This window comes from Phalacrocorax aristotelis, chromosome 15, assembly GCF_949628215.1.
Source record: "Phalacrocorax aristotelis chromosome 15, bGulAri2.1, whole genome shotgun sequence".
NCBI lineage: Eukaryota > Metazoa > Chordata > Aves > Suliformes > Phalacrocoracidae > Phalacrocorax > Phalacrocorax aristotelis.
In genome coordinates this window covers 7879746-7896272 of record NC_134290.1, presented here as the reverse complement: position 1 = coordinate 7896272, position 16527 = coordinate 7879746, and the positions used below count along the sequence as shown (strand labels likewise).

The 16527-nt window shown below is 49.2% G+C and overlaps 1 protein-coding gene across 7 annotated transcripts in view; it reads left to right on the top strand.

Moving 5' to 3' along the window:
- Positions 1-16527, top strand: part of SGSM1 (small G protein signaling modulator 1) — a 50034-nt gene that overhangs the window by 2191 nt on the left and 31316 nt on the right. For all 7 annotated transcript variants that reach the window (XM_075110777.1, XM_075110779.1, XM_075110776.1 and 4 more), the window contains exon 3: positions 11320-11395. In XM_075110777.1, the coding sequence (XP_074966878.1) occupies positions 11320-11395 (76 nt within the window). The remainder of the gene's footprint in view (positions 1-11319; positions 11396-16527) is intronic.

The window sequence follows — 16527 nt, the reverse complement described above, 5'->3', positions numbered from 1 at the left end:
CCCAACTCAGCGCCTGCTGGAAGCAGTGAGTCCTGGCAGGGGCCTTGGGCCAGCGAGGAGGGGCTGGCTGTGCACAGCCACGCAGGTGGGCGAATGCCATGTCAGACTGTGCTCTGCGCTCTCTCTGCCTGGACTTTGTGCAGTTCGGATCTAAAAACTGGGGAAACATGATCCCATAGGCATTATAGTTAATTATTTAGCAACATCCCTGAAATTGGGAGCTGGTGGGTTATTCTTTTGCCTGTTTCTCTCTGCTCGTGAGGCCCATTTTGCTCATACTTATGTTTTTTCTTCCTTTCCTAGACTGACTTCAGGGTAAGTCAGGAGCTTGTGCAGTCTCCAAAGAGTAGTAGAAAGGGCCAACTGCAGAAATCTCCTCCCCCCCCCCACTTTTTCCCAATTTTTACCTTTCACAAAACTGTGTATTCTCATTTTATTAGACCATGTCTGGTTTTGCTGTTTTGCTTCAGCCATGGTTCTGTGTGATCTGCTGAGGTCCTCAAGTGCAGGTGAGCTCCGCTGAGACTGGGGACTGGCCGTTGACCATACTTGGGAAGCCGTGCAACGTCTGTCATCATAGTGCAATAACCAAAGGAATAAAATATTGTGAAGACAGGTCTGATTAGAGAAGGTAGATAAACAGTAAATTGAAATCACCCAAAGCACCACAGTGAGCAAATGGACTTCGATATTTGGTTGTTGCCATTATTAATGGATTTTTATTCTTAAGAAGACTTGCAGGTTGAAATGAGTTGTGCTATCATGATCTTCCCCCTGCCCCATAGCGTTATAATAAGTTAAACTAATCCTGAAAGCTGCAAAATTGACTCTTTGTCATCAGACTGTAAGGGAAGGTAGTGGAAGTATGACTTTCTAAGGAATCCTATTTCCTGTTGTACAGGATAAGAAGCACAACCAAATCCTCTCTGATTTTTTTTAGAGCTTTTATTAGGTGGATTGAGGCTTCTGTAAAAACCCAGACCCTGAAATATCCAGGTTTGAAAGGGTGTTTTCTTCTCAACTAAAAATACTCTTCTTGCAACCGATGTTCCTCCCTTTCTTTTGCAAGTTTCATTTTTAATAGAGGAGAATCCTGTGGTATGTTTTTGACTGCCTCCAGGTAATTGCATTGCATATAAGAATAGGTGGGGAAGCAGGTGTTACCCGTGAAATACAGGCTGTACTGCACTGTGCCTGGAAAATGAGTTGTGTGAAAAGCTGAATGGAATATGAAAGTAAACAGTCTTCTTGCTTATTTTTCTGTAACAACTTAGTTTATATTTAACTTGCCGTTCAGCAAGTAGCTTTAAATCTTTTTACTCATCAATAACTGCTGTGCCTGTAGCAAATGTTTTGCTGCCTGTCCTTAGAATTTTTTAAAAAAACTTATTGACCACAGCCTGCTCGCTCGCTTGAGTCCTGTGGTCTTCTATGGGATATATTGTTTATATTTTAATAGCTTGAATGGTTGTCACTATGTAGCTGTTGACTAATTCTATCATCATATGTCATAGGGACAGCAGTCAGTCTGATTTCCTCCCACCCTTTAAATGAAGTGCCCCTGCTACGCAGCCATGTTGTCTGTTTGGTGGCTAAGTAACACGGAGTGACTGGGGAGAGCAGTATTTTTGCAGCTTGGGTTTGTTTTTCTGGAACATGTATGTATGCCTGTGGTTCCAAAATATCAGATTGTGGGTGTCAATGCCAGCTATTTCATTCTGGATTGGTAGAAAATTGTAAATTAATTTAATGTTATTAGGATTTGAAAAATTAATGTTGATAGCTTTAAATGTTCTCAAGGCCAATTTAAAAAAAAAGAAAAAGACCTTTGTGTAGCTGTCAAAACTGTTCAGGCAAAGTGAAGATGAGGATGATAAGCTGCAGGTTTATAATGAAAGCTGCTGTTTGCAGAGGGACCTTCTGATGTGTCTCAAGCACCCAGGTCAGCCTTTTTCAAATGTTCCTATATCAAAAGTAAACAGACGGCTTTAATGCAGCATTTCTCGATTGCCTGCATCGATCTCTTCTGAAAAGAGTATTACTAATCGCTGGGGACCATTTTCTCTCCTTTTGAAGATAAAAGCAGTGGTGTGCAGAAGTGCGCTCATACTCCAGAAACCCCTGGCTAGGTCTTTCATACCCAGAACAGGCTTCATGCTGCTTTCCTCCTTCTTTCATCTTGCTTCTCAGTGTTCAGGGAAACAAGATCTGCATGCCAGAGGAGCCTCCTTCCTCCCCACCCAGCCTCTCCTCTCCGCTGCCAAAATATCATCCTCCTCTTGTGGCGTCCTGGCTGTTGCCATGGAGATACCTGGTTTTGCACAGATTTAGGACTTCAAAGCAAGTCAGAGCTGGAAGTTGCACCTGGTTTCAGTGCAAATAGTGTCGGTCTTTGCCGTGTTTGCTAACTGAATCCAAAACGCTTGTCAGCGTAACATTTAGCGCCCCAGAAAACAGAAGCTTTGTGGTGTGATGGGTGCAGAACAAAACCGGGTAATAAAGCTTTGAGACCAGGCGTTAAAAACCAAAGCGAATAATGTTTTTCCTGAAACGTTGCAGTGTCTTTATTGAGCATCTTACCACTAGCAGTGCCAACAGATGGCACGGAAACTTGCGTTTGACAAGCACAACAGGAATAGAACCAGCTATAACATGAGCTTAAGTGGTCTTAAAGTAGTGTTGCATGTATGGATTTTTGGCCAAAAGTTGCTGCCCTTTGAAGAAAGTCAGGTGTGAAATCCTGTCATCAAATACGCATCGCTGGGATCGGTCCTGTTTCCCCCACGGTACAATGTTGCATTATGGACCCCTCCATTTAATGTATTTTTGATTTCTTTTCCAGCAAACTGTCCAAATATTCAGAGTTTATATGTATTAACACCTTCTTCCTCCTTACCCCTCAGAGAGGCTCAGCCCAGTTCCCAGCTGCGAATACATGTGGTTCCTGGGGAAGGTCTGCTGGCTGGCCTGAAAATCCCACGTGTGTCACATGGATGATACCCCAGCTGCAGAAAGTGCTATGTTTTATTTAGTAAGCAGTGATAAATAATTAAATAAGACTTTTAGAGAAGCCAAAGGTCTCAGTTGGTAGGGATTGAGGTCAGTGCTTCTGTGGCAGCAAGAACATGGAGCTGCCAAATGGCTTCAAAGGCAAGTGCATGGTGCCATTAGAGCTGTCCCCGTGCTGTCCTCCCGTTGTGCCAGGGGGCCGTGTTCTCTGTCGGTCCATCGAAATGGCTGGTGAGAGTCCTTGAAGTCTCTGGGTATAATTAGTGCCTGTACTCTGAAGCTGGCAGTATTTTAACTGACTGGAGCACAATTAATTGGAATTATTTAGTGGTCAGCTAGTAAACTCTTAGATAAGTGGCAGAGCTTGGCTGCAACTTGCGATGGTGCTGGAAGAGTCTGTCTGGCGCTTGCTTTTGGAATAATCAGGGTGTTTGTTGCTGGAAAGATAAATGGTATCTTGCAACACTGAGTTTGATAATGTGAGTTATATAAACAAGTTGGCTAAAAAAGGATGTTGTAGCTTTGTTGGCTAAAGCAACAAGACAGGCAACAGGCAGACATTTAGTTTTCAAATGAGAAGATAGATCTGGTTGGTGCGAGGTACTGGACTGAGAAGTTTGGTTTAGCTGAAAAAATGGCTTTTAGCTGCAGCACAGGTGGTGTGATTGGATGTACCGGTTTTCTTTCTACCCACCCTGCCCAGCGTGCTGTGCCCCACATTGACTTCTGGGGTTTGGGCTAACGTCTTTGTGTCCTAGAGCTCGGCAAAGATTCTGCACTTGCTTTGCCTTGGACATTGAACCACCTTTGGTACGAGCCAACCTAAGAGCCAGAGGCAAAAACCAGCCTCGTGTTTCTGCTGGGAAATGTTAGCTGGGTGACCTGGTGGCAAAGCCGTGCAGTGTGGCTGCTGGAGCTGCCGCGCAAGGGTGTCGTGTTTGTCCTTGCGAATACAAACATGCCTGGGATTGTCTTAGTATTGCACCTGCTTCACTAAGTGATCATTTAGCATTTTATAGTACCTGAGAGGTGATAATACTGTAGAGCTACGTGGATGGGAAACTGTTTCCTGTGGAGCTTAACCAGAGCTTATTCCTGGAAAGAGACTTTGATTTGGAGAAGCAATTAAAGAAATGCTCAGATTACATCAAGGAGTGCCCACGTGGACTTGTTGCGCCGAAACTAACATGTAAAATGGGATTTTTAAGTGCTAGAATTAACTTCCAAACACATAATCAAAGCAGCACTTAGACTGCAATGAGAATGAGAAAACACCAGCTCATAAAATAATTTAAAAGCAAACATTCACAAGCAAACCAAGTTTAAAGCCAATATCATAAATGTGGGGGGTTTTTTTCTTGATTTTTTTTTTGGTTAGTTTAGGGTTTGGTTTTTTTTAACATGCAGAGGAGCAGATTAAACAAGTTCACGGAAAGAAAATGCATTGAGATTTAGTGAGGAGACTTGAAGGAGAAGCAGCAGTTGTAGATCCTGAACACGGTGCTTGTTTGTGCTGGATCTTATTGGGATGCTCTTCCTGATTCCCTGCATATTTACTTGGGATAGGAGTCATCTTCCTGCAGTCTGTTAAAAAGAGATGGGAAGGAGGAGGGACTTCCACAGCTTCTCCTGTATCTGCCAGGGTTTTTCAGAGCTATTGCAGGGCTGCTGGTGAGCAGGCTAGCTTTGTCTGGCACCATAAGTCAGTGCTTGGTTGCCCTCCTAGGCAAGGTACAGGCAGTGCAGCTGCCTGGCTCTGGTGTTGCATCATGTCATCCCACCCAAATCCTTGACATCCCATGCAGAGGTGGATGTTCAGAGGTAGCAGAAGACATCTTAATTTCCACTATATTTTTTTACTGTAAATCTTTTGTTTTCAGGATGTGGGTTACATGAACATTCAGCAGAAGGTCTTACTGTTTCTGACCAAACCAGATCAATAGCAGTTTCTAAAAACATATTTCTGCAAAGACCAACTCAATCACTGGATGGATTTATTTTATTGTAGCTTTTATTTATATGAAGTGACTCTTCCTGTGGAAAGTCTGACTACAGGGGCTGAAATCAGACCTGGTTCTGCGCTCCCATTGCCCTGACTGTACATGCTTCAGTGTCTGGCAGCTTTGTGCCTTTGGGAGGGGACGAAGGAGTCTGAACACCTGGCTGTCGGCCTCGCTGCTCAGTTACTGGGGACTCTGTGTCTGGCTTCCTATAAACAATTCCAGAGCTGTGAGCATGGCCAAATATATGGGAGATGCTATGCTTCAATACAGATGCCTTGATAACCAGCAAAAGACTTTGCAAGAAGCATGGGGAAAATTGTGACTGTAAACGTCACTGAATAATGTAGAGTACAGGTTGTATGGTGGCTTGCCTGGAAAAATCCAGCCAGGTAAAACAGAGGGGTGAGTCAATACTGCCTTAGAGCAATTAAACCCAGAGCTACTGGTTTGCTGCTGATCTCTGCACCTTGGTGGTTATTGTAACTGCTGTAATGTTTGGCTTGCTCCACCAGTGTAAATGACAGCTGGGGCTGGCTATAGTTATGAAGCTCTGTGAAGGGAAAATTGGACTTTGAGATGAAGTGTAACCCTGGGAATTTTGTAGTAGAGAAATGTAAGCCTGCATCTCTCATTGGGGTCTGGGGGCTGTTGGATGGGTAAGGTTTTGTTTTCATTTACTTTTGAAGGTGGTGGGGGGAAAAGCAGCTTGTCAAACAAAATTTTAGGAGCAATGTTTTGGCTGTGATGGAGCTGGCCAGGCCCAGGGGAACCAAAGGAGAGACAGAGACCTGTGGGTTCAGGAGTCTCACCGGAGGTATGGGGGTGCGAGCTCAAATCCCTTGTCTGAAGTGGGTGTGCCAGGACTCGTGATGCCCCTGATGAATACCGTAACCTAAGAGCTCTTCTCAGGCCTGTGGCTCTTGGATCTGGCTTTTGGAATGGGACAAGGAGGAAAAAACATTGTTTCCCTTGTAATTCAGACGTGTGTGAAGCAGAGAAGGCCTAGCTCACTTGTTCACAAGTCAGCGATTTGGATGGTCGTGTCGAGACCATCCTGTATTCTGTTGTATGTTTGGATCTGCAGTTAATCCTGTTGGGTTTGTGTGGACACCTTGCTGTGGGGTGTCCCTGTGGGCCTCCCAGAGCAGGGGGGGACTTGTCCGGTGCTCACAGCTGGAGCCAGCACATGTGTTTTTATTGTTGTGATATTATGAATGTGATATGATGGTTTATGATACTCCTCTCAAGTTTACCTACAGCTAAATTATTAGTTGCTGGTTTAATTTCCTTTCTAATAAAAGAACAAGCATCTCATTTTCCTTTGACTGGCTTTCGATAAAGAGTGGGCAGCTTCATCTGCTGAGGTTGTTCTGGCTGTGGTATGAGAAGTAGCATTAAAATGCTGGAATGCAGCATAGTTAGAGGCTGTCCAAGTCTTCTCTGTGGAGTGAGCCAAACGTGGGTTAGCTGGCGTTCTCCATCCCCACAGTGTCACAAACCCACTTTGCCTTCTGGAGAGGATCCGGGAGCACTGTGGCAGATGGCTGCCGCTGCATTTGTGATCCCAGCTGGCTGTGGAGGGGCTAGGGTCCCGGTGGGAGAGTCCTTTGGGATCTGCAGATGACAGCATAGGAGACCTATCAAGGGTTTTGGAGTTCTCTGGGTTGGAGCTGTCCTACAGATGCCAGCTGCATCCATTTATGGGCAAATGTAGGATTGTTTTCTTTGAAAACTTTCTCACTATAACACTTGTTTTCTGCTAGGAGACTGTATCTGTCTGGCTTTGTTGGGGCTTTGTATTTGTTGTATAGCTGCTCATTCTGCTCTAGCCCTTCGTATCAGGTGAGTGCCCTTGTGGCAATGCCCTTTCCACTTCTATTTCTTTAGATATCTTTGATTTATTTTGTTTAGTGTGATAACCTCCGTCAATACAGTGTGGGTGTTATTTTTCTTTTAATGAGTAATTTTCCACTAAACTGCATGTCTTGGAAGGCTTTATTTTGTGTGCCTTGAGAGAGCGCAGGTTGTTTGTGCTGTGTTGGCACCGAGAGGCCCGGTCAGAGCTGGAGTCCCGCTGTGCTGGTTACTCCACAGGCGCTGAATAAGCAGATGGTCCCTGCCCCACAGAAGGCAGCCCTGTGGCAGGTGTGACCGCGGGCATTGCGTCAGAGCAGTGAGGTGATGGCTCACACAAAAGGTGGCTGACAAGTTTTTGAATATATGGCTTTAATTTTAATATGCTCCTAATGTAATTGGAAGCTGGTAACAAACTGTGCATTGATCCCCAGGTGTTTAGGGGAGTTAAAATGTGGATTCTCAGTTTATACTTTTGGGTGATTCGTAGAGAGGCTGAGTTCCCTGGAGGTTCCTGATCACAACATTGCAGGAAAAATTTCAGATCCCGAGGACCGATGTCCTGATGGAAGTTTAAAAATTCCCACTTTCTTCTTTTTTTTTTTTTTTTTAAGCAATATCTGCAGTGATTAGCAGCATGGCCCCATGAGCAGTTGTATATCTTCAACTGCTGGGAGGGGCAGGGAGGCAGGAACAAGCCCCAGGGACCGCGAGCAGACCACTGTGTCTGTAAGGAACACACAGATGTAAAATGTACCATTGTTTTCTAGTAGATTAGTTGGATACGTGAGGGAGAAGTGCCCATGACTTGCTGACAGAAGCGGCTCAGCCCAGCCAGGTGAGGGCTGTGAGCTGCCTGGACAAAGGCAGCTCAGCCTGCAGGGAGAGCCTAATTTTGGGGAATCCCTGAGGGCCCCAAGGCGTGCATCGCTGGGCCTCTGCCAGGGCTGCAACAAGGGGGTGATTGGTGATGGTTCTTAGGCTGATGAGGGTTTCTAAAGGAGGGATTGGTAGGTCTTTGTTAGACACCTGTAATGTCAGATGGAGGAAAAGGAAGGAATCTGTTTTGGTGCACACCTGGGCACTGGCTGCTGGTGGACGAGAGGTATGTGCTGCTTCCCATCCCTAATTCACCACTGCAGCCAAGGTCGAGGGATATGTCTCGCTATAACGCAGCAAACCAAAGAGAAGGACTGCTTTCCTGTTGTGAGACTTGCACTGTCCCCATTTCCATTTCACAGTGTTCCTTCTGTTGTTGAAGTTTAAAATAAAACACCGCTGGAGCCGTGAAGCCTGAGTAAGAATTGCAGCTGCCCCTTCCGTGGTGCTCAGCACGTGGCAACGGTACAAGGGGCAAAACTGTATGTGGGGCGTAATGAAATGAAGGGCTTGATAACCTCACCTGGCCTTGCCTTGCCAGAAGGTGCCCTGATAAGGGACAGCTGCAGTTTTTGGCCACTTGCCACAATAAAGCACTGAGGTAGAGGGAGCTTTTCTGAGGGTCTCTGGAAGTGGAGTGCTCTGGGCCCAGGGTGTTCCCGCGGCTGGAGTCGCTACTCCGAGTGCAGAGTCGGGATGCAGGAGCTGCAGGGGTTGTATCATGCCATGCCCAGGGGCATTTCCTAGAGCTCTGAGCCACCTCCAGTCCCGAGGTCCACATCTCAGTGACATTGCGGGCTGCAAGTTCCTGACTCACTGTCAGCTCATCTGAGCTGCTGGGATACAGGTGAAATCACCGTGCAAGTCCTGCTCCCCGAGGTTCACGAGCAGGCTCTGTTAGTCACCCAGCATGGCGAGCAGAGCGGCACAGGGAGCTGACCTGACTGCTTTGACATGCAGAGAGATGCTTTTGGCTTTAGATATGACTTTTTTTCTTAATCCATATTCGTAAAACTATTTCGTCTATTGAGCTGTCAGCTGTGCATAACTGACCTTGATTATATCTTGCAAAGGAGTTTAATTCCCCAAATGATGCCATTAAAGGTCACATATATGCAAGGTTTGCTTGGCCAAGTCTTGATGTGCTCTTTTTCCCTCCTCCCTGTGCCTTCAGACAGAACATCTTGATAAGCAGAGCCTCTCTTACACCCACATCTCTGCCCTGTGAACCCTTTCCCTGCGCTTTCTGAAAGCAAAGAGTGAAAACCAAGATGTTATAGAGGCACTAGAAGATGAGATCTGGGCATGCTGGCAGCTCTGTATTTAAAAGGAAAAATTGTTAGGAACTGAATGTTTAAGGACCAAACATTCAGCTGGACTTTTGCTGATTTCAGCAGGATTAGGGAGGTTGCAGCTGAGGATGGAAGTCACCGTAGGACAGGCTGGCTGTAAGAGGCACAGCACCTCGGGAGCAGGACAGCTGGGGTCTGCCTGGAAAGGTGTTCGCACCACGGCTATGGGGTGACGGGGAGACAGGCAAAGGGACAGTAGATCCTGTGGTCTGCTGGTATGAGCTGGCAGGGCTTAGCCAGCAAGGCTGTGGTGGGCACGGTGTGGAGGAAGCAGTCTGGATGGAGGACAGCAGCTGGCAGTGCTAGGGCGGTTCATGGGCCATCAGTCTGGGGCTGCCACCTTCTTTGATAACATGTACTTCTCCAGCGCTTTCTGAGCAAGGCTCAAACCTCCCTGAGCACTAAACTCCACATTTCTTGTGTGCAGCTCCTGTGTGGGGGCAAATGGAGGTGGTGTTGCCTGACAGCTGGGGCAGCTCTCAGAGCTGCTCTGTGTTGCCCTGGCAGTTCTTGGGCCCTGATCGCAGGACTGTATTTCCCCACATCATCCAGCTTTAAGGGCATTTCGTGCAGGATCCCACCCTGAAAGTCAGAGCACCCCAAGCAGTGTTCCCCCAGCATGTGGGTACTGGGAGAAGTAATTTCTGTTAAGAGTGTGTGGTTGCTGTAGGTGCCCAGAACCATTACTGTTTAGCAGCAGCATGTGATCTTTAGTTCCCTTCAGTGTCCTCTGTGTAGAGAATAAATGAGCTCAGATCATCAGCGAGGTAGCTGCCAGGGGCAGTGGGAGACATGGAGGGAGGACAACGTGCTTCCAACCGGAGACATACAGCAAGGGGGGGACATTCTGCTGGCGACCTGTGTTGGAAGCTGATCGTTGGAAATGGGAAGTCAAGGCACTTAAATCCTCTTCATAGTGACTCAAATTTGTAACCTGCAGTTGCTGTGTAGGGTTGGAACCGAGCTCTGTTCAGCCCAGTTTTCTAGCTCTAAAATACCAAGGAAGCAGCACAGGCTGCATGGGAGAGTGCGCTGGAGAGCTGAGAGCTGGCTCAGGTAGGTCCACTGAGGCTGCAGGCACCGTGGGCTCTGCATTGGAGGGGTGAGGGTGAGCCCTGCAGGATAATCCTGTTCTGTCTGAGCTGCTAAAGCTGAGCCATGGGGCTCATAGCAGCAGGTGTTACCTGCTGGCTCTGAGGTGGTGTGTAACAAACAGCTTTAATGCACGACAAGTTCATTAGCACCTGCAGAGTGACCTTGCTATATCTCTGAAACAGGTCTGAGGCATCTGTGTTCTACAGAAGGGATGCCCTCAGTGGGAGGGGGAGCTGGGCAGTGTCAGTGCTGGCAGGGACAGGTACTAGTGGAAGACCAGCAGTGCTAGGTGTACTTGGATTTCTTGCTCTGGTAGTCCTTAACTGCTGGGGCTCCTCCGAGCTACTGCTGTGGAGTAGCCAGGCAGTCCAGGCAGCTTCTCCAAGGCTGGAGTCTATCCTCTGCAACCTGCTTACCTTGCAGGTCTGACCTCCCATCTTGTGTCTGCAAAAATTATGCTCCTAATTTATGTGGGTTCCTCTTTATTTTCTTTCCCTAATCGTGCTGCTGGTGTGCAGCCTACATGACAGTTTCCTTTTGATTAATTGCACTGAAATGAGTGCCAGAAAGGTGTTATGGGCACTACAGACTCATTCAGTCAGAGGGCAGCACTGATTACATTGCTATGCAAATAGCATTCCTGGTCACATTTGGTGCCAGGTGATCATTGACTTTGGCATTGACAGATAGTTACAGTCATTTGGGGCAGCTATGTCACTTGAAATTTGTCACATCCCCGTAAAATGAAAGAACATAGCACTGCTGTAAGAGCATTGAATGTGAGATTTTGTTACATTTATTAAGATGTCTTTTGTCTAAATTATGCTTGATTCCTGCCGTTAATTCTCTGCTCATAGTTTTCCTACTTTGAAGTTTCTCAAAAACAAAACATCCCTTTTTTTATTACTGATTTTTTAAAATAGCCGGTGATGCTTGGCAAGCAAAGATGCAGTCATACTCCATGAGATCTCTTGTGCCATTAGAGGCTATTAGAGAGCCAGGGAGAAGAGGAGGTTTCCTTACAGACACGAAGCAAGCAGAGCATCTCGTGCCCACTCCACCGCAGGTCTTATTCTGCTCTATGGCTGAAATTCAGGGTCTTCTCTAACTGGGCCTCTGTTCAACAGGTGAAGCAGATCATGGAAGAGGCGGTGACAAGGAAGTTTGTGCATGAGGACAGCAGCCACATCATCTCCTTCTGTGGTGAGTCTCTGGTGGTGGGATGCTGACATGAACTGGGAGCTTGATACTGGTACTTTGATAGCTTGCTTTCCAAACCTGTGTTCCCAGTTCTGTGATCTGGGATGTGAAATGCAATTGTCTAGTAAGAACTTCAGAAAACTTAACGGCCCTGCACAGGTAGCCCTGTGGAGTGCTTATAAAGACCATATGATCATAGAATCACAGAATGGTTTAGGTTGGAAGGGACCTTCAGAGGCCATCTAGTCCTGCCCCCCTGCAGTGAGCAGGGACATCTTCAACTCGATCAGGTTGCTCAGAGCCCCGTCTAACCTGGCCTTGGATGTTTCCAGGGATGGGGCATCTACAGGCTCTCTGGGCATCCTGTGCCAGTGTTTCACCACCCTCATTGTAAAAAAATTTTCCTTCTATCCAGTCGAAATCTACCCTCCTTTAGTTTAAAACCATTGTGCCTTGTCCTGTCAGAACAGGCCTTGCTAACGAGGTTGCCCCCATCCTTCCTATAGCCCCCTTTAAGTAGTGGAAGGCCACAATAAGGTCTCCCCGCAGCCTTCTCTTCTCCAGGCTGAAGAACCCCAACTCTGTCAGCCTTTCTTCATAGGAGAGGTGTCCCAGCCCTTGGATCATTTTTGTGGCATCCTCTGGATCCACTCCAACAGTACCATGTCCTTCTTGTGCTGAGGGCTCCAGAGCTGGATGCAGCACTGCAGGGGGGTCTCACCCGAGCAGAGGAGAGGGGCAGAATCACCTCCCTTGACCTGCTGCCCACGCTTCTTCTGATGCAGCCCAGGATACAGTTGGCCTTCTGGGCTGCAAGCACATGTTGTCAGCTTATGTCCAGCTTTTCATCTACCAGTACCCCCAGGTCCTTCTCTGCAGGGCTGCTCCTCAATCCCTTCATCCCCCAGCCCGTATTGATATCGGAGATTGCCCCGACCCAGGTGCAGGACCTTGCACTTGGCCTTGTTGAACCTTATGAGGTTCTTACAGGCCCACCTCTCCAGCTTGTCCAGGTAATGTCCTGCTGTGTTGTCCCTCCAGTAGATATCAGGGTGGTTGAAGTCCCCCATGAGGACCAGGGCTTGGGAACATGAGGCTGCTCCTACATGTCTATAGAAAGCCTCATCTATTCAGTCTTCCTGATCAGGTGGCCTGTAGCAGACCCCCACTACAATGTCACCTGTCTCTGCCCTCCCTTTAATCCTGACCTGTAAGCTCTTGGCCAGTTCCTCATCCATCCCCAGGTGGAGCTCCATGCACTCCAGCTGGTCATTGACATAGGTTTTGACACCCCCTCCTTGTCTCTCCTGCCTGTCCTTCCTAAAGAGCCTCCATCCTTCCGTTCCAATGCTCCAGTCATAGGAGCCATCCCACCATGCCTCCATGATGCCAGTAAGGTCATAGCCCTGTAGGCGTGCGCACATCTCCTAACTCCTCTTCTTTATCCCCATGCTACGTGCGTTTGCATAGAGGCATTTAAGTCACGTCCCCGATGAAGCCGACTTACGGGCTGGAGTGCCTGGAATTCCTTTGTGCTGCTCTTCAGGTGTTCTCCTGCTGACCTGTGATCCTTCTCCAGGCTCTGGGCATCTATTGCTGGCACTGGCATCAAACTGGTAGGAGTGGGACGGATTGAGGTTCCCTTCCCCTGGCAACTTGAGTTTAAAGCCCTCTTCACCAGCTTGGCAATTGGTCTATCAGTAGCAAGGCGAGCTCTTCAGGCTGTGGGGTGAGTGAGGTGGTTGTAGCCCCGGGGCCCTGGGTGTGGAACAGGCCCCTTGTGCTAGATGCTGCACGGGTAAGAAGATTTCTCAGCCTCTTGGGTGTGCAGGTGGGATGGGGCCGGAGCCAGATGGGGGCTTCAGGGAAAAAAAGGGACAGCATTAATCAGACACGTGAGCTGTGGTTTCTGTGCCCGGTCAGCCCTGTCTGTGTCAAGTGTTTACCCACTCACCCAGAGCTTGAGAGCGTGCTGTGGCAAGGTGCCTGGTGCCCTCCATCTGCCTCCGTCTCCTCGCTAGCAGCTTTCTGAGAGATGGATACTGGTTTTGGGAGACACCAGTGAGTGCTATGGACCAAGAGTAAGTCCCCTGCTGTCCTCCGAGTTGGCAGTAGGGTTGCACCGTGGTCGTTCTGCCAGGTGCCTTTGGTTTTTAATCTGTTTATAGCCCCTTCCCTTGGCAGTGTCACATATAACAGAGCAGCAGTCAGCATTGCAACAGGCTGTTCTGCCAGTCCTGCCAGACACACTAGTTCTCCCTCCAGGTGCTGCTCTCAGGGCAGCGTGGATGCAAAAGCTGTTGCTGTTGGTCACTGACAGCACTGGGCAAATGGTGGAGGTGGTTTGCTGAAGGTGGCTTGCTGAAGGCTAGAGATTGTGCTGGCTTACCCTGTTGTGCTCCCCTGCTTGCACGGGTGAGATGAGGCTCCATCCAGCAAAGTCTGTGGAATTGCCCTCTTTGGGATGCTCCCTGAATTTTGCAAGACAAAGTTCCTACACTGGACTCGTGACGGAAGTGGTTAAAGTTCCCTCTGCCCACTTATTCCCTGGGCAGGATGTCTTGTCCTGGACTGCAGCATCTATCCCTCCTTAGAAGGGGTTTTTGGGAGTGCAGTGTGTGTGCCTGTGCCCCGGCATGTGTAGAGGTCCCATCTGCTAGGTGGGAGCTGCCCTTTCTCCTGGCTCAGTCTGACCTCGCACACTCACTGGCCGTGCGCTGCTGCTGAGGAAGCCGTGCCCCCCCTGCCCTTTAGCAGGGTGAGGTGCTTGCCTGCTGCTCTCTCTGTTTTGTGTATTTCTACGGGTAAGACAGAGGAGGCATCATCGTAGCTCTGCTGGAAGAAGCCACGGTCCCTCTCTGCCCACTCACCAATTTTGCAGCCCTGGTGCCTGTGCTATCCACCATGTGCTGTGTCTCCCTGCTCCTGGCTGCTGCGGTAGTGTCTATGGCAACACGCAGGGTGATGGCTGAGCAGGCAGGCTGCAGCGCCGGTGGCTGCAGAGCCAGAGTCTGGGCCCAGCTCTGCCACGTAGTGGAGGTGATACTGTGGGTTCTCTTGGCCTGAGCCTTCCTAACAGCCAGGGTCTTCCTGCTTGTTGGGGTCCTGGAGGTCTGTGGGGAATCCCTGGGAACATGCCCGGGTGCTCCTGGAGCAGATCTCAGGCACTTCCTTGTCCCTTGCTGCCATGCAACAGTGAACCCCTGAGACCAGGAGCCTTCCCAGGCTCTGCAGAGCGCTTAGATGGCCAATGGGCAGTGACGCCTCTGGCAGAAGCCACCTTACTCCCTTCTGCAGGGCACAGAGCTGCTGACAAACCTTCCCTGCTTTCTGCAAAGGAGTGTTGAGGGAGGGAGGGAGGCAGGCTGTCCCCTGCAAATAGTACAGCTGAAAGGGCCTTGGGAGAGACTGCTACCAGCTGCTGGGAAAGGTACCTGCCAGTTTTATCAGTGTCTTGCTGTTTGCTGCCACCTCTCCTCTCCAGGTGACAGCTAGCCATCCCTGCGGTCGCTGCTCAAAGCCCAGCATAGCTGCAAGGGGAAGCATTGCTCCTGCAGACTGAGGAGCCCGGACAAGTGCAGCCAGGCTCTGCTGCTGCGGCGTGTCCGCTCAGCATTGCTACAGCCAGGGATTTGAGGCGGGGGTGTGGACCTCGCAGGGTCCTTGGCCGAGCTGGCTTCTTTAAAGGGCAAAGCAAGAAACTCCCCTGTTGTCCTGTGGCTCAGCCCTGGGACTAAAGCTGCCAGGGAACCTCTCTGCTGCTCTACTCTGACACCACAGGCCCTAGTTGCCAGGTAAGGGGGTGGCAGCCTGTGCCGGTTTGGAGCCTGATCTGCTTGCTGTGCCTGTCGCTCTCGGCAGAGATGTTTGCTGAGTTACAGTCAGCTGCGCTTCCAGCACGCCGAGGCTGGGGCCATGTGGCTGCTGCTGGGCAAATGCCTCAGGCAGCATGTGGAGGGGAAGCAGCGCTCCTCAATTTACAAATAGCTGAAGGGCAGCTTGCTAATTTGGAGGCTGGGAAGAAAATGACAGAAGTGATGACAACTAGCTTTTGAAGAAGTTGCTCGGAGAAGGCTCGTGCAGCACTGTCACCACTGAATAAGACTGTAGCATCCACAGACGTAGGCACAAAAAAGGAAGAGGAGGGAGCCGTGAGGTCTCCTTTTCTGCTTTGAAGAGCAGAGAGGCTGCCTTCTTCCTTTTCTCCTGGGCCCTTGCATAAAAGACACACAGGTGCTTGTTTGAGACCCGTGTGCCTTTGTGCTATCAACCAAATGGCATCGAAAGAGCAGAACAGACTTCAAGGTGTGACTCATTCTCTGGTTTTCTGTGCAGCACGAGGCTTCGCAGCCTGGAATTATTTATAGCCTCCTGCAACATGGAGCTGAGGCATCCAGGCACGAGGTTTCTCCTGGCTTCTTAATGGTGCCACGGCACTTTCACTGGCTTCTGGTCTCTACACCTTCTGGCCGGTCTGCTGTTGCTCTCTCATTTGAATGGTGTGTGCACCTTCCTCGGTGCTGTGGCTCTCCATGTGAGCCGTGCAAGCTTATGAATAACCTCTTTCCCTGACAAGCAGAGCGTGCTGCAAGCCTGGCTCTGGCTAGGCAGAGCTGCCCTTTTCTCTGGGGAGAGCCATCTTCCTCCCAGAGCCATCCTCCATCAAGCCCTCCTCATCCTCTGCGTAGCCAGTGTACCGCAAACCCCTTCTGATGAAACCAGTGGTCTGGCAGGAAAGGGCAGCTGCCCTGTTTTGCCCACGAGGGAATGGTTTGAAGCAGACAAACACGAGTTGGCATCTGTCGCATTCACACTGCCCTGGGAGGCTGATGGAGGCCCAGCAGCAGGGCTGGGGGCCTGTGTGAGCCAAGGGGCTGCTTGTCCACATCACTGCCGAGACTGCCTTCATGCTCAACCCTGAGTGGTTTGAATCGTGCCAGAGCGGCCTTGGGATCTCGAATATCTTTAGTCTTTTGCTGAGAAATAAACCTCTCACCTTGCCTGGGTGTAGCTGCACAGAGCTCCTGCACAGTGCACCTCTGCCTTAGGGGTGGGGAGAGTCTTTCTCTTCACAGTGTCTGTTGGCAGTGGTGACAGTAAGTTATGAACTGGGCTAAAAAAATCATAAGTTTAAA